The sequence below is a fragment of the Spea bombifrons genome, chromosome 6 (assembly GCF_027358695.1).
Source record: "Spea bombifrons isolate aSpeBom1 chromosome 6, aSpeBom1.2.pri, whole genome shotgun sequence".
NCBI lineage: Eukaryota > Metazoa > Chordata > Amphibia > Anura > Pelobatidae > Spea > Spea bombifrons.
Genome location: NC_071092.1, coordinates 24,472,838 through 24,498,877, shown reverse-complemented (window position 1 = coordinate 24,498,877; position 26,040 = coordinate 24,472,838). Strand labels below are relative to the sequence as shown.

The following is a 26,040-nucleotide window of genomic DNA, read 5'->3' as shown; positions in this document are numbered from 1 at the left end:
ATTTCTAAGGCTGTAGAACACTGCGCTTCAATCAAAGCCAGCAATGTGAGCTCCCAGCAGGATAGGACTATAAAAGTGCCTTTCTTAGCGATGAACACAAGATGTATGTACGCTGCTCACACGAAATACATTGCGCGTATCTACCTGTTACTGTGGAAACCACCCTACCTAAAAAGTGGCCTTGCCTTTAAGAGGAGTCACGGTTAGCCCCGCCCAACTGCTTGCTGGGAGGGGACTGCAGGGATCCGATGACGTTTGTGCTTCGCACTCTCCGTGTGACGTACCATGCAAACAGAGCCACCTAGGCACGGGTACGGAATGCCGGCGAGCGGCGCATGCGCGGGATAGCGGGAGCCGGAGGATTTGCATCACACAAGCGAAATACCGTATAGCATCGCTTGTACTGTATTTCGGGCGTCTCCAGCACGTAGCGCTACACCAGCGGCATATTACCTCAGTATCGGACAAATGTCAACAGCTGGTGAGAACCTGCCTTTACCCCCCTCCCCCCGAAATCGACTTTGGTTCGCGCCCGGGATTCCGTGAAAAGAAGACCCTGGGCAATCTGCTCTGATTGGTTGCCCCTAGCACGCGACATCTTTCTTTCAGTATGTTGGGGTCTTAAGGAGTCTCATTGCCCTGGATACTGGCCTCTCATTGGCTGGAATTCGATGCTTTACACAATCGCGGGCTTAGCGCCCCTCCCATTGCGCTGGATTCTCTGACTTTTCATTGGCGCTCGAGGCCTCGAAGAGTTGTTCGAGAAGTTCCTGTGCTTAATCTCATTAATTCAACCGTCCCCATTTGAATGTTCTTGTGGGTGCTTGTCAGCTTTAGGTGGTTCTATAGACCCCTTTCACACAGCCTAAAGTCACGCCTGTCCGGCTGCGTCGTACGCACAACTCCCATTATTCCCAGGCAGCCCCTTTAAGTATCTGTAGTTGCAGCTGTTGCCCCTCCCTGTCATTGAGTTGCCTGTATTGTGTGTTTTGTGTGTAATTGAGGTGTATTTCGTACTCTTACTGCTCCAGAGGCCTCCCGCCCCATGTCAGAATCAGCCCCTACTGTTCTTTGCCTCCTCAGACCCGGTGCTGTCTTCATTTACTGAATGATGACTTTCCCTCCTTTATTATTTCAGGAGCAGCGAGTGTCTTGCAGAACTGAAGCTGCTACATCTGGAAGACATGGGCTCCTGATTTCCTCCTGGCAGGGATACTGCTTTACGCTGACATTTCTGTTGCCCCTTGGCTTCAGTCCCTGAGCATCTAGTTTCACAGGTAAGAAGGCCTTCGAATACCTATAAGTAAATATAGCGGCTTGAATTACAGCGCTTGCTGGCATCAAGTCAACTGGAAACGAATGTCTAAAATGTTAAATGTAATGATGGGAGAAGAATGCAGCGTAACCACGAGCAATATAGTTTCTATCGCTATACGTTGTCCACGAGTGACCTAAAAAGTGATCTAAACCATTGTACGGCGCTACAGAATATGATGACGCTATATAAAACAATACATAATAATAATTGAACCTATACTAGCGCGTGAATTCTAGTTTTGTCGTACCATTTGAATGTGTTTATTAAAAGAAGCGCTGTATGAATAAAAGATGATGATGATAATAATAATACATGGCTAGAAAAACATCGTTAAATGGCAGCGGATCGGGGATGCTAGTTGATGAAGCAAAGTGTTTTGCTGCGAGTGTTAATTCTCTTGTCATCTCATATGGTTGCTGTATGTGCCGTGGTCCTGTTATCTATTTATAAGCTGTTCTTCCACTACTCATATAGGCTTCCATAAATAGCTGTGAGACTTCTGTTTGCTTGCGTGATCGGTGCACGTGGTAAGAACAGCGTATGCAATAACTTAGTTATTGTGGAACGCAAGCATAGGCAACGTTATTTTGTAACAAAGCATTATAGTAATAAATACAATAATCGTCAGGCATGTATATAGAATTTGTATTACTATGTAGACTGACATTTTTCACTTACGTAGATATTTTCTCTGCTTTCTAGTCGGTCCTGTCTTGTGATTGACAGCTTGTATTGGTGTACTTAAAATATTCTGTAGCACGCAGACATCTTGCTTCCAGTTTCCATGGTAATGTGAGAAAAGGGGGATTGTCATCACATGCCTCAACATAACCAAAGTAATCAATTAAAACTACCAATAGCTTGTGCTTTTCGTTCATCAGTTTTATTATTTTAAGGGTAGTTTAAAAGTCACCGTTCATGCACATGATAGCCGAATGGCTTTATTCAATGTATAGAATTGTAGAATTCGAGAAGTCTTAGATCCACTTTAAAGAAGCGGTCTACTCCTCCAAATTGTGTATTTTAAGGCGTGTAGAAGTCCATATTTACATGAAAATATAATAGAAATTTATACTAAGAAAGCTTGCAACTTTGTACGCCATGGCTAATGGCAGGGATTACAGTAATATACCATAGAATATACAAATAGAATGTAAGGTTGCACAATACTGAGAGGGTGGCAGATAAGTGGAACAGTCTTTCGGCAGAAGTGGTAGATGTTTGCGGGACGAGCTCAGCTGTTTTTACCGGAGAAAGTTGCCTGGGAAATAATGCATCATGAATTCAGTAGCTTGAAGCCATATGTGTAATAATAAAGCCCTTTGTGTCCTCAATGGAAAGGTCTCTCTAGGCAGCTCTTTGTATCGACCTACATTATATTTCTGTGTAAGATGTCCTATCTTTGCTCTTTCTTTCTGGAACTTTTATCATAAATGCTTATTGTTGCTGGCATTATAATTTCTTTGTAAAGTCCGTCACAGCATTGGTTTGGGCCAGTTGACGGTTCCTTGTGCCATCATATAACTAGGTCACCTTGGTGTCTTTTAAGGTCAATCTCCGCTGAACAGGATAGGTTTCCACTAAACAAAAGAGGCTGCTCCACTCCAAGCCCAGTTCTGTGTGCCCAACAGGCACAACCTGCCTATACAATTCATGCTTTCTGCTGTATGACAGTATGCTAGGACTTTTGATATGCTGCACAATCCATTTAAAAATAAATAGTATTTGTCTTCCTGAGCGTATATTTTGTGGAAACAACTCCCATGCAAAGCGTGCCGGTAAATATTGACAAGTCTACACTGACACGTTCTGTGTGGTTGAGAAGTACCTTTTATGTGTGTTCAGCTTTTGTGTGTTTTGAGCACACCTGTCAGCGTTCGGTGGCTTTCATTACCTGCCTTGGAGGTAATATGGAACACGTCTGGATAAGTTACACCTCTGTGTAAGCACTGAGCGATGAGCTGTGACTGAGCTAGAAATAGATTCCTCCTTTAGTTAAGGCTCTGTGTTTCTTTTCCCGTAACATTTATTATTGCTACGGTTCTTTGTTTTTTTTCCACCGTATAGAGACAAAGGATTGAAATCATATGTACAAGTCGCATTTTTTCCCCTTGATGAGCGACACAGAATAGCATGTTGACCGTTGTCAATACACTGGTTACTTGTGATTCATGTAGGATACGTGGCTGTCCAGCAGATGATATAAAGCCAGTACGCTTCCAATGGACACTCCTGCTGCATGTACTTATCCTATGGTGCCGGATTCTTCTAAGCTTCTACAAATGCAATTAAAATAACATTTTAGCTATCTGCAATTTCCTGTGTTATTGCACTATGACAAGAATAACTTGCTTTGGTACCAGTGTCTGACTTAAAAGCCTTTGCCCTCCTTGATTCTAATAGTATTTTTGATTAGAGTTATTAATAAAATGTTCAGTTGGCGAGCCTGTAGCGTAATAACGTTCACATTTTATGGGGTATATGTTCTGTTTATTGTTATTGTAGAAATTAATCTTTTGCTGTTGGGGCTTAATTCCTCTTTACGTGTAGCCCGTGTATCTGGGCCAGCCCCAAAAAAGTTCTGAAGATCTGTTGATTAAGTTCAGCAGGGTTCAGATTCCCAGGGGTTGCTTTTAATTAATTGTTAACTTCATGCTTTCAATTTAGTCATCTCCGCTGTAATATTTGAATGGCAGTCCATGCTCCCAGATATGGTAATGATTGCAGTGATGGATGTGAAGTTTGTTTCTAATGCTGTAGATAATTGCAGATATTGATTAGTTTCAAAGGTACGGCATGAGTCACATCTGATAACATTGTAATGATGAGGACTATAGTGTGTCATGCAATATGATTGTGCCAGTGGAATGCCTGCATTGGAACTCCAGGTTTTCTAAATCAATATCTAATAAAAGTAAAACAAAATGATTTCATACGCCAGTGTCCTCCTTACTCATGCTTAGTAGCTTATCTAGCCCCAATGGGAGTCAAAAAATCAATCGCACACTTTTATTAAAAGTACGTAACACACCAAAATTGGACAAAAACAATTCAATAACACTCCTATCATCCTAAGTCAGCCAGTACATGCTGGAATGTCGGTATGCCTGGCTATGATAGGAGTGTGATTACAGGCTCCCTATGCCATGCTATCCCCCTACACACTTACATATCCATGCTATCACACACCCATTCACAAACATTCATATACTTATTCATTCCCTTAATCACGCATACCTGCTCATACAAAACTTCACGTTTCCCGGCCATTTTGCCTCAAGTAACAAAAATCTACTTGGCACCCATTGCTGGGTACCCTACTGACAATATAAATGTGACCCCTAGCGGGAAAATTAACTGTGAGCGTTTAATGGCCTCTAATCTTTTTCTTAAATTCTAAAGTCAAAGCAAAAACACACAGAATGATTACTAAAATATATGTTAAATTTAATCTAAGATTCATTATATTTGCGTCTGAGTGATTCTTTTACGCTGAAGAACAAAGTTTTACAATAATAAAGGATACGTTGCACAGTCATCAAAATGTTAGGCCTCATGTAGGTTGTTTGATGAATTCATGTTTACGCAAAAAAACAGGATAAGCTTGTATGCCGTCGGTTCTGTCTGTTATGTAGAAGGAAAATCCTCTGTTGGAATATTAATCCAACTGCAGGAATAAAACCTAATCTGCATTCCTTCGACCTCCTTTCAACTATGTTGGGTTTGATCTGATGACTGTTGTAAGCGATGTCTACTGCGGTGGCACCTTGCTCTTTTCTAATGTTTCTTTTATATGTGGGATTTATATAGATAGTTGTTTGTTATTAAAGCCCTATCTCTGCCCTCCCCTCATTTACCATTATATTTATAAGATTCTCCTTTGTGCTCATTCACCCCCCACGTTTTCTATGCCTTATCTGACACCTTGATGGGCAGTACAGTACTGTGTGTCAGCGGAAGAGATAGCAGGACAGCGAGCACGTGAAGGTTTTAAGTGGATTTTAAACGGCCCCCATGCTTATGGAAGGGTTGATGCGTATATCATGACCTTGTCAGGCACCGGGACTTTTTTCGACGTACACAACATCACTGACTGTACTTTATTATTTAGGGCGTATTGCAGTTGCTACTCTTAATGCTTCATGCTTGGAAATGGTTTCCGAAATAAATTAATCCGTCAATAAGAAAATACACGCGGCCAGTGATGCCACTGTGTTTCTGCTCTATTAAATACCTTTTGGATTGTTTTGACCCGCATTCTGCAAACCCAAATTGGCCTGGCACAATCCAGGCTTTTTTTTCATTTAATCCTCTCATTTTGCGTTTCATTCATACATCCCATCTGTTTTTTTCATGCGAGTGTCCGTAGCTTAGAGTGCTGGGCAGGGAAACCACGACTGCTGTTAGATATTTCTAGATGTCTCTGTTCATAAGTTTGGGCTGAGTTGGGGTCTTGTGGATGAAATGTTCCTTGTTTCTGCGGTGTGTCGTCATTTTGCGTATTCTCCTCAATGTCAGTATGTCCCGTGTTTTGGTAAAGCCCTGTCACAGCCGCATTGAAAACAAGATATTGGCGCAGAGCTGTTCCTATCCTGTATGGATGGGATCTAACAAGGTCAAAACAGCTGTAGAAGAAACACCTCGGCTCATGTATGCTGTGCAACTTGTGTTTAAGGAATTTTACACACTGACGCTACATTAGCTGAACTCTTTTCTTCCCTTTATTTATGGTGATAAGGTAAATGGTCTCGGGTATACGCCAAAAACACTGCTTTACTCCAGGTTTCACCGGCATACCACATCTCTAGAATTTCCCCCCTAAGGCAATTGCACCCTGAACGAGAAATGCATTGAAGGTAACGAAACAGGCAAAACATGTCCAACACTTATGGGGGTGGGGAGGAACGCCGAGTAAAAAGTCATCTCTGGAGGAAGCTGGAAGATAAACACAAGATGTGGATGTGCACTCAAGGCAGAGCCACGCGCTTTAGCTAGCAAGAAGAGCTGTCGTCGGGTGGGCGTGCGAATGAACTGAATGAACATTGAACGATGATGGAGACTTTATTAGCTCAAGGATGTAGACAGGAGAACCTCAGCAATTGAGGGGTACGCCCATGAACATCGAGGTAATCCTGATGACCATTAGAAGACCACTTTACAATTCCATGAAATGCTAATGCGTGAAAGTTACGTTGTAACACAGTGAAGTGTTATGACATGTTTTTAAATCTGTGTGTGTATATATATGTATGTATGTATGTATATATATATATATATATATATATAATATATATATAAAATCAGTGTGTGTGTGTGTGTATGTATGTATGTATGTATGTATATATATAATATATATATAAAATCAGTGTGTGTGTGTCAGCAAGAGTTTTACGTCTACTGTAGAATTGTGACTAGACGGCTATTGTTAAAACTTTTGGTTTTGGTTACTGGAGCCTGAGATGAGCCTGAGTGGTAACTGCAGTAAGTGGATCGTCCGCTTCGGGTCATACAGTGCGTGAGGGCTTCCCGCCATATTCATCATGGGGTCTGGTGGTGACTGCTTGCAGGTCAGTCTCTCAGGGCAGGAGTCCGTTATACCAAAGGATGTTGCCGTTTTACAAATCCCCCTGTCCTGTTCTCTGACACGTTAAAAGCTTCGCATAAATCTCTCTGAAGGATTAATTAATAGAGCATAGAATGTCTCCTCTGAGGTTCTTAGCGTTTTAATCGCTGAATAGTGAATGACCTTTCTAAATCATTGATTTCCCCCCCCCCTGTTCTCCTTTTGTAATCTCCTTTCTCTGATACTGTATTTATTTTAACCGCTTTCCTGCGAATCCGATAGCTAATGTTTGTGTTTGTTAGTAGTAATCTTGTCGTGAAATAACAGAAGCTCTGAATGGATAATGGTTTGGGAAACGGATTCCAATAACCATATTCCCTACTAAAAAAAAAATGAAAAAAAATAATGTGGCAATAAAGCTTTATTTGGTTCTGTGTATATTATGTAGTAAAAACTCGCTTTACCTCCAACACAACCAAACAACCTGGAAAAGTGTGTAGGCCCTATGGGAAAGCACTATATATATAGGTGCGTTTTTGGGTTTATTTCCTCTGTGAAAGGGATCCGTATACACATGTTTTGAATGTTAACCTTAAATTCCTGTGCCTGCAAATGGTCAGCGAGAGAGAAGAAAGAGACCTTTTGTCGCCGGAGTGATTGACTCCCAGCTATGTGACCTATTTTTCCCGTAATATATAATAGTAGTTTGCCTACACTTGCTTTGTAATCTGTCTGCGCATGGTTTGTGTAATCATCCTGAAACTGGTGATTGAAAGACGGGAGTCTGTCCTTTCATACGAAGCCTGACCTGTAAGAAATTGTCTATTCCGGAGGTAGCCGACCGATACCTTCTGCAGCTGGGTTGGGACTACGGCTTCCATGATGCCGTTTCACTGATTTAACTTTAAAACATTTTTACTTTTCTTGTCCCTGTGCGCCTGGGGTTTGCCTTGCTTTTGTGCTTTTTGCGTGTGCTGCATGTTTGTAAATGCAAAATAAGTGTTTGCTGACGTGTTTAGCAACAACATTCACAGTCCCTTTGGGAGCACTTCCAATATCGTATGTTGTAACCCTTCATAAAGTAATAGTTAACCGTATTGGATTGAAACAATGCTTGTGTTCATGCATTTTATGACCAGTGTAGCACGGCACTTTATGCTTTTATAGATAGAGACAGGTGCATCTTTCGGGCAACACAATAGAAAGCCCCCGCCGTTATATTAAAATATTAATGGAGATTCACACAATAGGATGACAAGCTGACGCGGTATTAGTGCCCGCTAGCTGCTGCCACTTCTGTTGAAGCGGATCAGTCGCTTTTCCCACATGTTACGTGTGTGTGTAATATATAAAAATTTATTTTCTGTAACTAAATACATTTGATTTGTTTACGGCTGTAAGGCGAGGAGATGGGAGAGAGAACGTCAGCTTGTTGACGCACATTTTCAAACTGATTTACCCTTTCACCCCTAATCATACAAAGACTTTTTTTACTCACTGCATTATGGGGGTTCCTGGCTTCTGACTTGGTCATCTCATGAAACGTTCACCTGGGCGATCTTTAAAACAGGCAGGCACAAAAGCAATTAACATTTTACCTGGAACTAGATCAGTCATGTCATCGTGAACCAAAGTAAAGATAATGTAAGCTAAAAATGCAGAGTTTCATATTAAATTAATTACTTTCCGCATTCTGCCCTTTAGCCCAGAGAAGGCAACTTGTGGCTCGTTGGCTGGATGTGGCAGACGTTGCTGCCTTTTAGCGTGTTTGCAGTTGTCCTGTCATTTATTAATGATTATTAGTAAGAAAAGCCCCGCTTTCGCCGCCCCCCATAGTAAGGACTGGGTATTCTCGTTTTAACAGAGCATGGCTGATTATTGTATTCAGTGTGATCATTACTTGTTAAGTGGCAACAACACTAAATTACAAATTGAAGTTTTTCTCTAGGTGAAGCCCAGCTTCCTGGACTTTATTTCTGTTTTCAGACCACCGTAGATCGTTTATTAGTTGTTTTTTTTGGTACTGTATACACGTATGCTAAGTAAAAAAAAAAAAAAAAATGGTATCTCTGCAAATGGCATGAACATTTGTAACATGCAATATTACGATATGCAATGTGGATATAGCTATACCCATTGATGATGATATCCCCTGCAGTGGTTTTCTTGATTCGGAGGCTGAGATTCCTTTTCCGATTTTAGTTCTAAAAATGTCTTCTGTAATTAGCGGCCCTTGTAGCCCAAACATTGCATAGCACCTTTAATTGGTTCTGGATTAAGACAGCACCACCTGGTTTTCTATGGTGAACACCCTGTCACCAACAGTGACCTCTCAAAAGACACTTAAGCATCTGAAAATGACGGCTTCATTTCCTTTGAATGCTGGCATTTTACACGCATTGTTGTTTTATGTAGTTCCGTGAGAAATGAAACGTGATTGTAACACCGGAACATGGACCGCCTTTGTGGCGCTTATGGCCGGTGGTTCTTCACTATATCCGGTGTCTTGGTGCCGTTGGGAATGATGATTGAAGTTCGTTGTGCATCGCTTATAGTAAAATACATTTGTGTTAGGTAGTTAAATTACGTTGTACTTGGCAAATGAGCCCAATTCAGCGCGTTACTTGTAGAAACACAAGGATTAATGGTAAGTGTTGAGTGAGAGGAGGATGAATTGAACAGATGGCGTTACGTTTGGTATATCTTGGGCTCATCGAATAGCTAAACGAATGTCCTGTCCTTGTGTGCCAGAGTCTGAATGACTGTTCCTGGAGGATTACCGTGGGGACTGCAGAATCTAAATATGTCGTCTCTCCGAACATTCCTAGAGAATGGCAGACAGTCTCTACAGGAATAACACTGAGAGATTTTTAAGGCAGGCAAAAATAATTGAAACAATATTGAAATTGACCAAATGCTTTGTGTTTAAAATTGTATATTGTTTGAATGATTAATCAGCTTCTATCCTATTTCTGTGCCAAAAACTCATATTTAAAAGGACGCTCCTACAACCATACACTTTAGTGCATATGATTATTACCTTAATGTTTTCTTCCATGCAAATGTAAAGAGGGATTCGTGAGAAACCTTCTATACGTTTCCTCGCATGCGCCGAAAGGGACTGTATGGGGTATTAAATTGAGGGAAATTATAGTATTAACACACCATTTTAATACTCCTTGAAATGCACACCATTTTTTATAGTATGCACCGGACTGTAACAACCTTGTGTCTGCCAGTTTGTGGATACACAAAAAAAAAAACCACACCAAAAGCAGAGGGGCCCAGAGGCAGGATAAGCGAGGCACAGTGGGAGAGCTGGTGCCCAGCAGGTGAAGATGGGGGGTGCCAATCCTCATTGATGAACATGGACAAAGCAGGAGCGTCTCAGATTAGCTTCAGCTCCTCTTAGGACAACATGGAAAGAGTAGGTGCCCCTCTCGTTGGCCGCACCACCCGAAGAGAGGGGAGGCAATCTGACCATGAGCGTCTTATCCCTGCCATGAGGTTGTGCAATAACCTGCTTCTCCTGCTACTTTGTGGAAGTACATCTGTTCATACCTTGCAATTGTTCTGTGCTGTGTCCTGACAAAATCATACCTGTTTGGGTACAGTCAATACGAGTGAATAGTTGTCTACTTTGTGGGGACCTGACATTTTCCCACCCAATAAAGGAGGTTCCTGAAGCAGAAGCTTACAGTTGGCCTTTCATAATGTAAAGTAAGGTCAAGGAGCTGAAACGCAAACTCTGTCAAGTTTCCATTAATGAACTTCGGTGATTCCTGGTTTCCGTTCATATAACAGAAGCGTTCTGATGTTTAACTAACTGCATATATCTCTTTGTAACTTGCTGCTTCTGCTAAATACACTGAAGGCTTGTTTAAAGGGGATTGATTTCATAGACCTCTCATATGATCATATGAATCATATAATTTGTTTTGTAATCTTGATATGATTATAAATCCAGGTTGTGTGTGGTTTTATATACATTATATATATATAATGGCAATATGTATATTAAATATTAATGTGGTTAACCTTTGTAATTCTGGCTCTTGTACCAATTTGTCAAGAATACCCCACTCGTTATTACAATGCATCTCTTGTAGGTTCCATTGTAGTGCATTGTGTAGGCCAATGGACCATGAATAGGTTAAACCACACTTTCTTTTTAATCAATTTTCCCATAGTTTCAGTGTTTGGTGAATCTGTATTGGGTGCATGTCTCTGCCATGAAGTGTCATCCTAAAAGATGACTAATCCTTCCAAAGTCCATTTTCCTTGAATAAAAAGTGCTTAAAAATGACTGTGTCCTTTTTGTTTCTTTAGTTCCCGTACAGGACATTATGACTGTGTCCAACCTGGCTGAATTCCCACAGCAGGGTACAGGCATGGCCACTGGAGCACCTGCGGCTACCATTCCCGGGACTGCAATCTCCGCCAGCCCTAATTATTCCAGGACTCCAGAAGAGCAGCCCTTTGCCATGGAGCAGCCCATGTTTCTTATGACGACCACTGCTCAGGCTATATCGGGATTCTTTGTCTGGACCGCTCTGCTCATCACTGGCCACCAGGTAACCGGGTAGTCAAAAAAAAACAAAAAAAAAACTTTGCATTAACCCTGTATCATGTCTGGCCAAGTGCTTGCAGGGGGAGCTCGCTATAGATTGGCCCTTTATCAGGAGGTTGCTTTATTTCAATTTAGGAGAAATGTTAGAACAAAAGTCAGGCGCTTAGACATAATGTAAGGAAGCTTTGCTTTGTGGTGCAGTTGGTAGATAAGTGGAGCAGCTTCCTTGCAAAACCTGTAGAGCGTAATACAGCGAGGGAATTTAAATTTAACATTTTTAAATCAAAATGGCTACCCCTTACATCCGGAAAAACGGGCAGACTAGATGGGGCTGAATGCTGACGTGTTTCTGTTCCTTCCTCCGTCAAATAATTTCTGAAACCGGTCAGGTCTGGCCGTGTAAGATGTGCAGCAAACCTTTACCGTATTAAAAGCACTCCTTTTTGATTACAACCAAAACGTTATTTGTTTCCAGCTACAGTAAATATCTAGTGTATCTCCATAGAGTGCAAAGCTTACAAAGTTGCATTTGGAATAAGATTATGTAATAAAACAAAAACTGAAGGAGGTGCTAATAGGATTGTGCCGAGGTGCTTCTGTTTCTTTCCTTTATATACTTTCCTTCCAATACTGTGAGCCCAAAACCTCATGGCCTTTAGACAGGTGCATATATGGATCACGTAACACTCAGCTACCCACTTAGCAACCTGGCGGGAACCAAGCAACAGGAGACAGGTGTGCCGGGAATGACGTGGAGCCAAATCTCTGCTGCTTTTCCTTGTAATTTTAAGGCTGTTGCCTTTTATACCTGTTGCCATCTACATGTGTAGCTGGTAGCATCGTAAACCATCGAGCTGGGGTGTTTGAATTTTATTGGTGGTGCATATGATCAAGGCCACATGATTCAATAGTGTTAGACATGTAAAAGAACACATGAGGTCTGCAGATGCATCATTTTAGAGATCCGGAGAGTAAATGGATGTTTGGAATTAATTTGGAAGCTAATTAACAGTATGCTCAATGGTAGAATACACTCCAACATTCTGTGCGTGTAGTTTCCATTTAATGACCTCTTCATTTATTTTGTCCGCTATAAATAATCCATTTTAAATCCTGCAGCAGCTTCACTGATTGAAAAACAAATGTAAATGTAATAAATAGTTATGCGAAAGCCTGGGGGGGGGGGCACTTTCCTTTTAAAATTAGTTGTCTATGTCCAAAAGCAAGAACACTTTATATTGATGCTAATGTTTTAATATTTACAGTTGGTTTGCTATTTGTTTTGGGGTGTGTATTCATAAAATGCATTGTAGTTGATTTTAAGTATCATCATCTCCTTCTTCCTAGATATATATGCATCTACGATCCTACAGTTGCCCTAATGAGCAGAGACACATTGTACGGATCCTCTTCATTGTCCCGATATACGCCTTCGACTCCTGGCTCAGTCTCTTGTTCTTTACTAATGACCAGTACTATGTATACTTTGACACAGTCAGGGATTGCTATGAAGGTAAGTTTACTACCATAATAGAGGTACCCTCTTGTTTTCAGTAATACTGTAATCAATGGTGGAGGGCCACCATCTGACGTTGATGGTTCTAACTCTTCGCACCAGAATAAAATATCTGCTGCACTTAGGCTTGCAAACTATTGATGGTACGCTCTAACGTCACATTGCCTTCTCAGAAATGTCACCCGGATTTCCCTTGAAGAGGCTGGTGGTGCTAGACCCAAAGTGTAGCCGTTATGGCGTTTGCCAGAGCTATTTTTATCACTCGTTACTCAAATAAAGAACCTTGTACGGAAAGGGAGTTTGTACTTATTCATTATACAGCACCATCGTGTTCTACAGCACGGTACGATTGGTAATATGTACATGCATTTAACTTACTGAGCTTGCCTTATGTAGCGCATGCCTGAAGTGGCCCTTCAAAAAGGCATAGTAAAATCAGTGACAGAACTTCAATTCTCCAAAGTTAACTATCCATTATACAGGGCCAGCTCACCCCTTTGCAAGTATGTTCATTGGGTCGGCCCTTCATCATGCACAGGGGAATGGATCAAAATGATCTCCTCTCCTGCAGACACGTTTGATGAATAGACTTGAAGTACAATTGAACTTGTAACTTTTCAGTAAAATAATAGATAGAGCCCCCGAGATATTTAAATGTAACCAAAATCTTTATTTGCCTCATTACTTATTAAGTATAATTTGGAGATTAGTTATTCTTGTAAGTGTACTTGATGTAGGTGAATTATTTGCTCATCCAAACCCTTTTTATATACTGTATCACTTTATAGTTTATTTAAATATACGTTTTGTGTTTAAAAAAAAAAAAAATGAATTGACAGATCTCATGATTGGACGTGGCCACATGGCTCCTGCTGTCTCCTAGCAACATGCCATTATCACCATATCAGCACTCCATGGGGAGCAGTACAGCTGTACAGGGTATATGCAGAAAGCATCTCGATCAGCCGTGATAACCTGCCGTACGCAATCATAACCCGACCTTCTTCTCCACATTCCTGACCTTGTCAGTCTTCTGCCTTGGCTTTTATAAACTCATTACATTGTACAATGAGCCCAAAAAAACACCTTGAACGCCACAATTCTGTGACCCATGCTTCCTCACCTGTACTACCATATACCATATATGTTTTTGTTCGGGCTGTCAGTCGTGATCTCCCCGGTTTATCCAGCGTTGGGTTTTGGGTCTTTTCCAGTGTAGCTAATCACTAGTGTGCATCCTTAAAGGGGGAAATGAATTCAGTTCGGTGATGTAGTTTAGCATAATATTCAATTTTGTTTTATTTAGTTATATTTTAATAAACCTTCACTATCTGCAGGCTTGGTGGATGTGTGATATTGTCGCTGACTTTCCCTGGTAAACATGTATGTCTACAAGGGCTACCTAGTGCCCACCATAGGTTTTGTCTGCCTCTGCCGATTATATTATATATATGCCAAATATTAACCAGCACAAGCAAGCTTTGAGTATATTATCGTGCGCTGTTTGTTGCTTATGGAGTAAATGACACTTTCTGATGTGATCTACCAGCTGCATCATACTTTGAAGCTAAAACTACTGCTGTTTACACAGATTATTGTTCTCTGGAACATCTGCTTCATTTATCATGTTAAGCCAGGTGTTCAAGGGATGAGACTAGATCAATGGCATAGCTTGGTTTCATGTATTAAAGAACAGGGGACAAAACAAACATCTTATGTTGTCATCTAACCAGCCAGAGAAAGGGTTTTTTGCCCGCTGTTATTCCATAGCCAAAGGCCAAGTTGTACATTTTCAAGAGGTAGACTTTTACATTCAGCGATTCCTTTTAGCGCCAAGGACCAAATCCTGCTCTGCATTCACAAAAGTGCGGATTCCCAATAGGAACAAGTCAGACCTATGCAAGTAAATCAGAGCATCCGCTACCCACCAACGAGGTATACTTATGGCGAACCAAAAAAGTGACTACTAGACGACTACATACTGTAACCACCACCGCTTACAACACAAAATTAGATTGCACAGTCTCCCTCCTGCAATTCTGCTTTTTCACAAACCTTCACCTTTCCTTTACCCTTTACCCTTTGTTCTCTCCAGTTAATGAGGAGGTTACAATACCTGCCCGTAAAACTAGACTTATTCCCACCCCCCACGCTAATCAACAGTCTCCCTTAATGTCAATGGGGAACCCATCATCCTACAAGATTGCTGCCTTGGCATCACCATTGACTTTGACGTTTTATTCCCCTCTTACATCCAGTCAGTAAACATAGCTTGTACTTGCCCATTCCTAACACAAGATGCAAATCATTATCTCTCATCTTGACTACTGCTAGTGGGCCTTAGCTGGTCTCCCTCATGCCAGTCAAACCCCCTTACAATCCACCATAAATGCTCCTGCCAGGTTTATCTTTCTCAACTTTCACTCTTAATACCTCTACAGACTTTTCACCGGCTGTCTGCGCTCCTATAACGTGAAAAGCTCTTCATAGGGGTTCCCCTACCTACATCTCCTCACTAATCCCCAAATCCACACCTGCCCAGTCGTTCTCCTCATCTTATGAACTCTGCATGTCCTCTGATATCTACCTGTTGTGCTCGTATACAAAGGCTGCCCCTTTCTTGTGGAATGCTCAACCGGGCTTGCTGCGCTCGTCTTCTTGTCTCCAGTCCTCAAAAAAAAAATAATAATAATTCCTGTAACTCATTAAAACCTTCATAGGACATTCCATGCATCTGCACACACCTCTGCCCGACACCGTCCGATGCAGGGGAATGTCTTCACTCCGGTAGCGTCACTAAATGCGTGGATCTGTTCACGGGGAATGAGTGATGCTGATCAGCCAGAGAGTGATCAGCAGGCTCAGAATTTTTTTTTTTTTTTTTTTTTAAATAGAATTGTGCTGATTGTGGTATAGTGTATTATGTTATTTAACCCTTTATTTTCAGTGTGTCATGTAGCATGCCCTGTAAATTTCAGAAATGATGCAATAATTTATACATCTGGAGGATTTCTGTAATTTGGAGGGGTCGCTGAATACACTTCTTTGTTTTTTGGGGGGGGTTATGTGCACTTACATGGGTTTTTTGGGGGGGGGGTAATGGCTAACTTTGGCAAAGATTGGTGGCCAAATGGCTGTATAACAATAACCTAAACATTCCCAGTGAAATACCCCTGGTTGTCTACTTTCCAGAAATATATACTTTTGTGTGTTGTTGATTGTATTATTTGCTGATTACTGTTTCAAACCCATATACTGAAAATAATGAAAGACTCTAGAATCGCAATGTATGCCGTCTAATATTTTTCCTATAATTGCCACAAAGATAACTCTAACATATGTTCGTTCTAAAAACTTGTATTTAATGCATTTTGGTCAATTTAAGTACTTTTAGTGACAATTATCCTAGCAAAATCATACAAAATGGTTTGGTTTATTTATTTTTTATACTATTCATACTAAATGCTAGACTATACATCAAATGGTAAAAAAAAAACAAAAAAAAAAAAAACTGTCAATCCTTAAAATAAACTAATGGAAAATAGAAATCATAGCTATGTTATGGAGTACAAAGTACCCATTTGAGCAGGACCTTCAGTCTTCGGGTTTTGTTTCTGTAAGTGGAAGTTAAGTGATGTCCTACTTATGTTCTTTTATCTTTTGTACACCGCTGCCGAACATAATGGTGCTATATAAATCGATAAGAAAACCAAAGGTCCCAGCACCACTGTAGTTGCGTGTGCCATAAATATGAAGCTCAAGGGAATCTACATTAGCTAAAAATCAAATCCTGTTGTGTTTTATTTAAAAAAAAGATACCCTAATGTGCTGTTGCACATACCTTCTTGTCCCCGGGATTGTATGTACCTTCGCCCAGCCATTCTCAAATCGACTGGTAAAATTTGGCACAGACCTCAGTTCTTCCTCCTCCGCCTTCTGCTCCCTGTACGGAAACTTGATTTTAGGGGGACGCTCAAGCAGTAGCTTGCCTGTGGTGGTGGAAGAATCCAAGAGTGTCTGGGGTTAAAATGACCCCTTTCTGGATCATAAAAGACCATCTAATGACTGGGAGTGTGATATCGCAGGTATACGTGATCTGTGTTAGAATTCTGCTCATACCGCAACATTAAATGCTAATTTTTCAATTAGTAGGTTTAAGGTGATGATCGTTGACGTGTGACAACTTCTGTTCCCTGCAGCTTTTGTCATCTACAACTTCTTAAGCCTTTGTTATGAATACCTTGGTGGTGAGAGCAACATAATGACTGAAATCAGAGGAAAGACTATCGAGTGAGTTCTACTGATGTGCTGAGAAATGCGTAACCATACCATAAGTACTAATTCTGTAATGTAATACTTCATCTGCTCGCTGCGGACTGTAACCATGACGAATAAGTTTAATGCATCAACGGGTGTAGATTTGTCATGTAATGACCTACAAGCTAGAGATGCGTGTGTATGTGATGTAGAGGGAATGTTTTTATTGTGTCCGGTTACTTGTTTATGACTCCTCATATAAAAGTGATTCCAACTTGTTAACATGGTCAGTGTCGGCTAAAGCTCAGGTGGGGGCTATGGGGCAACCGTTACAGGCTAGTACAGATATTGCACTGCAGTGTGGTGGGGGGGGTTACTGCCAGGGGCCCTGGAGCAGATGCCCCTGAACATGACCACTGACCGTCTCATTGTTTAACTGTATCTGTCAAAGTATTGTAATGTTCTGGTCTCTTCCTGCTTCCTAGTGTTTGTTCATGTCCCCAGAGGTATTCTCCCTGCTGCACAGCAGCCTCTTGGGTGCACAGCCTAGCTTACAAATATACACTATTCACATAGTGCGGCCTCCACATTTCCCTATAATTCATCTTAGCCCGATTTTTAGATGCATAAATAGAAAGACACATATGAGGTTTTGTCGGTTTTCTCTGGCACGTGGAGCTTTATCGCACAATTTAGTTGTGACTTTTTTTTTCCTTTTCTTTTCTTTCTATGCTTCTATTGATAACTTTAGGTCCAGCTGTATGTATGGAACATGCTGTCTGTGGGGAAAGACCTATTCCATCGGCTTCTTACGCTTCTGTAAACAGGTTTGGTAACTCCTAATTCATACCGAGAATATTTTTGTAAACAATTTTCTATATATTTGTGCCTTTTTGTTTCTTTCTGTTAAAGTGATATCGGCCTATTCCTCTTTCACCTCTCCTAACTTTATATGTATTTCTTTCTTGTGGCACTTAAATACGGCGTACATACGGCATGCATATGCTTCTCATTACCGTATTTTCTCTTTAAATCCGCTGATGTTTTGTAATGAATAGTTATTCTTCTTCCCAGGCTACACTGCAGTTCTGCGTGGTGAAACCCCTAATGGCAGCTATAACAGTGATACTCCAAGCTTTCGGGAAGTACAAGGATGGTGACTTTAAGTAAGTTTATCATCCTAGTGAACCTGGGGAATGATCCTGGAATGCTAGGGTTCTTGTTATCTTTTCTGATGAGCAGTTATGTGGCACGGGTGAGACCCATCTCTCTGTGTGTTGTCATGAGTGTGCCCTGGCTGTTCCTGGATCAGATCTGACCTCTTTTTTTTTTTAATGGTACAAGAAAAAATAACACCCTCACGTGTCTGAAGTGAAAAATAATAATATATAAATATACTCCCCACAGGTTCTGCAGCTCCCAAAACAACACTCCTCACAAGTGTATCACAACAATATATCGAACAAGGGGCGCAAGGACATGTGGAGAAAAAATAACAATACAATAGTGTAGCAAGTTCAAACAATATATCTGTGTGGTGTATATATAATGCACTCACAAGAGTAACTGGTAATAGAGGCTCATCAGATAGCAACTGATCTTGGCAGATCCTGAAATGTAGATGAAAAACCGCCAATAGTGCAGTATAGTAAAAGATATATTTAATAAGAAAAAAACTGGATAAACTCACAAGTCAGTTGGCACAACAGAAATGTTATGCTAAAAGCGCAATATAGAAACAAGCATCCAGCAGAATACAGGATATCCGTATGGAAAAAGATCTCTACGCGTTTCACCAAACTAGTTGGCTTCTTCAGGAGAAAAATACGAATAATATACAATACAAATACATTAAAAAGCATGAAAATAAAGCAAAGCTGCAGTCTATATGTCCTAGTCCGTTGGTTCCGTTTTTAAATGTTCCCGGCAACGTTCTGGCCCACTCGCGTCCTCAAACGATTACGTCATCACGTCCACGTATCGGCGTGATCACGTAGCTCCCATCGTCTTTTCCCAGCATCGTCTGCGGCGACATTTCGCCGCGATCGCGTCTTCACACGCACTATACCGTTCCCTCACCATTCTGTCCTTCCGAAAAGTATTTAATAGAGATGATTCAAACAACAAAGTAAAAAAAGTTCTCATTTATCTTTCGGACTTTTTCTTTGGGGGATTCCGGTCATCTCGGGCACAGGTATCAACACATAACATCCCGGACAAGGACAGAGATAAAAAATGAATGAATGGACATGTTGAAACGAAACAAAATAAACATATTGAGACAAAACAAAATAAATGTATTAAGGCCAATATATAAGGACCCAGAGAATGGTAAGTGTAAAGGTATATGCATAACATAAAAGAGGAATAAAATAAGAGAAAAAAATGAAGATAAAAAAGGTAGGAACAATCGAAGGTATAGAGAGAGAGGATGCATTAAATGGTGAATTGGATAAAGGTATAATAAAAATGTGAATAATTATATATTAAAATATGTAAAAGATGTATTAGTAAATGTAAGACTATATACAAATAGTATGTAAATGAATGGTATACTAAAAAATATAAAATGAATAAAATATGAAATAAATAAAAATGTGTTAGTAAATATAAGACTATATACAAATAGTAAAAAAAAAAAAAAAAAAAAAAAAAAAAAATACTATACTATACTATTTGTATATAGTCTTATATTTACTAACACATTTTTATTTATTTCATATTTTATTCATTTTATATTTTTTAGTATACCATTCATTTACATACTATTTGTATATAGTCTTACATTTACTAATACATCTTTTACATATTTTAATATATAATTATTCACATTTTTATTATACCTTTATCCAATTCACCATTTAATGCATCCTCTCTCTCTATACCTTCGATTGTTCCTACCTTTTTTATCTTCATTTTTTTCTCTTATTTTATTCCTCTTTTATGTTATGCATATACCTTTACACTTACCATTCTCTGGGTCCTTATATATTGGCCTTAATACATTTATTTTGTTTTGTCTCAATATGTTTATTTTGTTTCGTTTCAACATGTCCATTCATTCATTTTTTATCTCTGTCCTTGTCCGGGATGTTATGTGTTGATACCTGTGCCCGAGATGACCGGAATCCCCCAAAGAAAAAGTCCGAAAGATAAATGAGAACTTTTTTTACTTTGTTGTTTGAATCATCTCTATTAAATACTTTTCGGAAGGACAGAATGGTGAGGGAACGGTATAGTGCGTGTGAAGACGCGATCGCGGCGAAATGTCGCCGCAGACGATGCTGGGAAAAGACGATGGGAGCTACGTGATCACGCCGATACGTGGACGTGATGACGTAATCGTTTGAGGACGCGAGTGGGCCAGAACGTTGCCGGGAACATTTAAAAACGGAACCAACGGACTAGGACATATAGACTGCAGCTTTGCTTTATTTTCATGCTTTTTAATGTATTTGTATTGTATATTATTCGTATTTTTCTCCTGAAGAAGCCAACTAGTTTGGTGAAACGCGTAGAGATCTTTTTCCATACGGATATCCTGTATTCTGCTGGATGCTTGTTTCTATATTGCGCTTTTAGCATAACATTTCTGTTGTGCCAACTGACTTGTGAGTTTATCCAGTTTTTTTCTTATTAAATATATCTTTTACTATACTGCACTATTGGCGGTTTTTCATCTACATTTCAGGATCTGCCAAGATCAGTTGCTATCTGATGAGCCTCTATTACCAGTTACTCTTGTGAGTGCATTATATATACACCACACAGATATATTGTTTGAACTTGCTACACTATTGTATTGTTATTTTTTCTCCACATGTCCTTGCGCCCCTTGTTCGATATACTCTTTTTTTTTTTAGCCCGTTTTATTTATGTAACAGTTTTATTGTATGCTACAAGGTTCGAAACTAAATAACCATATATTGTATTTCAGCGTTGCGAGTGGGTACCTGTACGTGACCATTATTTACAACATCTCTGTCAGCCTTGCATTATATGCACTCTTCTTGTTCTATTTTGCCACAAGAGAACTACTCAGTCCTTACAGCCCCGTGCTCAAGTTCTTCATGGTGAAGTCTGTCATTTTCCTGTCTTTCTGGCAAGGTGATTTCAATTCCTTTGGTACTTTTTTTATTGCTATGTATTCTATGTACTTGTTGTAGATCTAACTAGCAGATCTGTACTAAAATACAAAGTGTACGAGTTTCCTATTTGTCATTTCCATTCTTCAAAATTTCTGGGGGTTATCACTGACTATTTGCCCAACACACATAAGGCAGTTAAATAACAAATAATGCATGTTAAAGTACTTTGCAAATACTTTAGTTTGCAGCCTCTAACTGCAAAGTACATATAATGGCCGAAGTGCGTGTTGCTGAAGAATACATCGGCCCTGACCATTTGCCCTACCCTTCCCATGGCATTATGATAGTCAGACAAAATGTGCTCTAGTTTATAATCTTTGTTTATAAATACAGATTAAAATTTAATTTCCATTCTTTCTCCTCTTTCCAGGGATGTTATTGGCTATACTAGAAAAGTGTGGTGCTATCCCCAAAATTAACTCTGCCGAAGTGACGGTCGGAGAGGGGACCGTGGCTGCAGGGTATCAGAATTTCATTATCTGCGTGGAGATGTTCTTTGCAGCCATTGCCCTCCGTTATGCATTTACATACAAGGTTTACTTAGACAAGCGATTAGATGCCCATGGTGAGTGTAAACCTTTTTCTATATTTCCCCCCCCACACACACTAAATGTGTCTACCCTTGTTTTGGCTTAATGGACCAAAATGCAATTTTGTCTGTACATGCTTACGGGCACGTCTGTCTCCACACCCTCGTGGTGGCAAGCTGCCTTTGTAATCTCACAAGAACCTTCATTCAGCAGAGCCCTTTTGGTTTGTTCTTTGAGGTTTCTTTTTACAACTTTTGTGACCTTGCACAATGATCTAAAAAATACAGAGACCACCCAGTCAGTCGCCAACTCCGTGTGTACATATCTGTGTGTGTATATGTGCACGGTGTATAGGCTTATTTTCAATACTTTTCAAGTCATTCTTGCACTCCAATGAACTGCTTTATGTAATATCTGGATTTACAATCCAACATATATAAATATACCTACTTAATCATAAATCAAAATATCTCACAACACAGGCACCGTGATTTCTCTAACCCCTATTACTGGAGTATAATCAGAAGAAAAGTAGAAATCTAATGTTCTGTTCTTTCTTGCGTAGTACATATTGTTTCGAGTGTCACTTTACTTTTACTGAGCAAACATGCTCATATCCGCCAGTAGGATTTCTTCCTTCGAGAAAACAATTATGTGAGATTAATCAATCGAGATTAAATGAATAGAGCCCTTTTACATATCACACATAACATATGTTGGAAAATGAACGCCACCTTGTGGTCACTGTTGGACTATTTAAATACATGCAGCTCTACTGGCTAATTACAAATAATGCATTTTAGTAAAAAAGGGGTACGATTAATTAGGAAATATGTCAAGTTTCTCAAGTGGACCTGATGAGTTAGGTACTCTCTGATATCTACTGCGACAGCGTTCAGTGCAGGTATATTGTGAGCAGAACATGAATGCACAGTGGGCTCACCCACTCCAAGAGCTCTGTGTGCTGAATGGTGAATTTAAGTGAAGTGGTGGGTTTAGGGTGTAATCGAGCTGAACAGAGCTTTGGCTTTAAAGTAAACGGTGGATATTACCTCTGGGCTGTAGTGTCTGAACAGTTTCTCCTTCCATTGTTTACCACACAGATCACAATGAAAAGTAAAAGTCCAATATCATCATAAAAAAACACATGCAAAACTAGCATCACAAGCTGCCATGTCATAAAGTCTAAACCAAGTGTAAATATACTGTAGCTGCAGCACAGCTGCTTATTTTTTGTGTAGCTGTGTTTTACCGAGCCACGTGGTTGGGTTGATATTGTGCTAAGTCATGTCATTGAAAGGGTGGGGAATGCATGTGCTTCTTGTGATCAAACACCACATGCATTCAACATGTGACCATCATCTGATGGGTGCGAGATTATCTGAGTTCCTGATATCATGCCGCTGTGTAACCTTTCTCAGTATTACTTTCTGTCCTTTCTCTCTCTTTTCCCCTGTTGCTTTTGCCCTGGTTGTACACTGCAGCTGCTCCAACTTATGGACCCTATGGTAGGTATAGCTCTGTCTCTGCGCTGCCCTCTCTGTATTATTATTTACACACTCTCATTCCTGCCATTTAATTAATATGACTCCATGAAATATTGTAGTCTTTCTTTAAATAATTAAAATACTTTGCACATGAATGCACCATAATGAATGTACCATTAAAGGTTTTGGCATTATTGCATGCAAGCCTTACATTGGCTTAAAGTAGTCTTTTGCAAAAAGTTTTTTATGGTTGGATGGTGTTTTCCCCTTTTAAGTTATGAAGAGAGTATTGACCGTTGGGTTACAACATATAGTTTCTCCACCTGTCCTAAGCACCAGCATTTTAACTCGTTTATTCCTGTGCAGGCCGCTGTGCACCCATGAAGAGCATTTCAAGCAGCCTGAAGGAGACCATGAACCCTCATGACATCGTACAAGATGCTATCCACAACTTCTCTCCGGCTTACCAGCAGTACACTCAGCAGTCTACCTTGGAGCAGGGCACCACTTGGCGCAACGGGCAAATTATTTCCCGCTCACAGAGTCTCTCAGGAGCCCGGGACACAGAGAAAACCCTGCTCCTGAGCTCTGATGATGAGTTCTGATTGATAATAGGAGAAACGGCCTGAAGGCCCTGTCGGAGGAGGGACAAGCAATCTATCGCTTGTAGCTTGGCTAAATGTTTTCTTTTTCTCCTTCAGAAGGCTTTTTCCTAATCTATGTATGTGCTTACAAGACCCGTATGCACATAGATGGGAGTCCTGGTAGTTTTTGGGCAAGTAGGATTGTGTCAGGTTGAGATATTGTTAAAGGCCTTGCTGACAGGTTACAGCTCTGACTTCCAATGTAATTAGGTATTTGAAGACTCCCAAGTTCTGGCCGTTGATTACATGGCTTGAGCTCCATCTCACTTGCACTGTTTTTCAAACTCTGCAATCTCAGATTTCAAGTAGTGGGTGTTATTATGGCTTTTATATGTTCATACCAGCCATGGTTATCCCCAAAACACTAGTAAACCTACAGAAGCAGTCTGTAAAATGTAATTCTCTAATTTAGCAGCAAAATGACGACAAATAAATCTGGAACAGGTTATCCATTTTACAAACCTTGCCCATTTACGTAATGCACATTTTTGTGAATATATATAAATTGATATTGAAAACCCAGGTGCTGAATCGTACCCGTGGTTTCAGTAGTCTGTTTGCATCTGTTATTTAGAAACAGAAATGGCTTTAGTGAGTGTCCCAAACCAAAGGAGCACAGTCAACAGTTACATTCAATAAAATACCATCTCACCAGAGCGGCCGTGCCACAAAGGACCCCAACAATCTGCTTGAAGGCCAAGAAAGCTTGCTTCCGGATGGGCTGTGTGTAGCATCACATGTGGGAGCTACATTAGAGTTTAAACTGTCTTAAAGGCATACATACATACATACATACATACATACATACATACAAGTGAAAAAAAGATGGCGACTGGGTCCTCTCTAAGGAAGGAAAAATGTCTAATTAAAAAGAATTCTCCTATAGCTATGAGCTGATTATCAACCTCCAGTAATTCCCCATCGTAGTCTAACTTGTTGCATATTTATTTTTTAAGGAGAAAATGTGTTTAAAGGTAACAGTCTAGTCTCTAGAATTGTAATTTTATGCATATTGTAGTACATTTTGTTTGGACTAATTGAAGAACGCATTGTATAGTTACTGTCATTAGAAAACGTCTCTCGTTTTCTCCTCCCGTGGCTGTCTCTGCTAAAGCCAGGAAGCATTAATATGAACATATTGCAGACCCTCACATTGAAGTCACTGAAAGAGCAGCCATTCCCACGTATGCTAGCAACACATCCGTGTTCATGAAGCAGAAGTGATTGGTGATGGTATGCTCCTCTAAACCTTCTCTAAAGGTCATTGTGGAGAAGTTTAATGGTACAGTTATTAAAGAGCGTCTACACCGATTCACAAACGGTAGAATACACCTGTGTCCATGCAAAGTGTACTGCAGCGTGCATGAAAATAGAAGTGTAGTGTCAGAGGTTTATCACATTTACCAAGATACCTGATCCTGCACATTCATGCTCATGTCGGACTACAACTTTAAAGAGGTGCTGCTTACTAAGTCGGGATGTGAAACTCTCAAGGCGTTTAATGTAACCTCCAGCTGATTAGCCATGTTCCCTGTTGTAAAACATAATCGAATGGTGTCTGGGCCTCCAGTTCTGTCTTCTGAATATGCGGCCCTCCGTGTTTATTAGTCTCAAAGCACTAGTGACTTTACCCTTCTGTTGTAGTTTGGCCTCAGAACCGAAAGTTTGTCTCATGATAGTGAAGATCTCTCTTGCCAAACCCAAATATCCTATAGGCCTATACATCCTAGGTGTCTTGTAATACTATGAACATTAATGATATTTACATATTAAGTAAAGAAACCTAATAGTTTTATAAAATATGTAACCAAGATGCACAGCCTTGGAGGATGTATAAATATCTCTGCTTGGCTAACATCTTGTACCAGTGCAGACTTTCATTAGGCTCCTTTCAGCATCTTCTGCCACTGTCTGTTAGAGAATATTTATATTTATTGTAAAGCAGTGAACAGACATAGCCTTTTATGTCCGTTCCCATGGTCCCCTTTATTTAACCCCGTTAATTGC

The 26,040-nt window shown here is 40.2% G+C and overlaps 1 protein-coding gene across 2 annotated transcripts; it reads left to right on the top strand.

The window, feature by feature from the left end:
- Positions 1-310: 310 nt before the first annotated feature.
- On the top strand, positions 311-24,140 carry TMEM184B (transmembrane protein 184B). 2 transcript variants are annotated; one of them, XM_053469340.1, is made up of 11 exons: positions 311-481; positions 1,139-1,277; positions 11,211-11,455; positions 12,799-12,964; positions 17,167-17,257; positions 17,976-18,051; positions 18,299-18,390; positions 21,162-21,331; positions 21,743-21,937; positions 23,387-23,410; positions 23,756-24,140. In XM_053469340.1, the coding sequence occupies exons 3-11, from the start codon at positions 11,228-11,230 to the stop codon at positions 23,992-23,994; spliced, it is 1,281 nt and encodes a 426-aa protein (XP_053325315.1). In that variant the 5' UTR covers positions 311-481; positions 1,139-1,277; positions 11,211-11,227; the 3' UTR covers positions 23,995-24,140. The 2 variants fall into 2 exon arrangements, with proteins under 2 accessions (XP_053325315.1, XP_053325316.1); XM_053469341.1 differs by lacking the exon at positions 23,387-23,410.
- Positions 24,141-26,040: the final 1,900 nt, after the last annotated feature.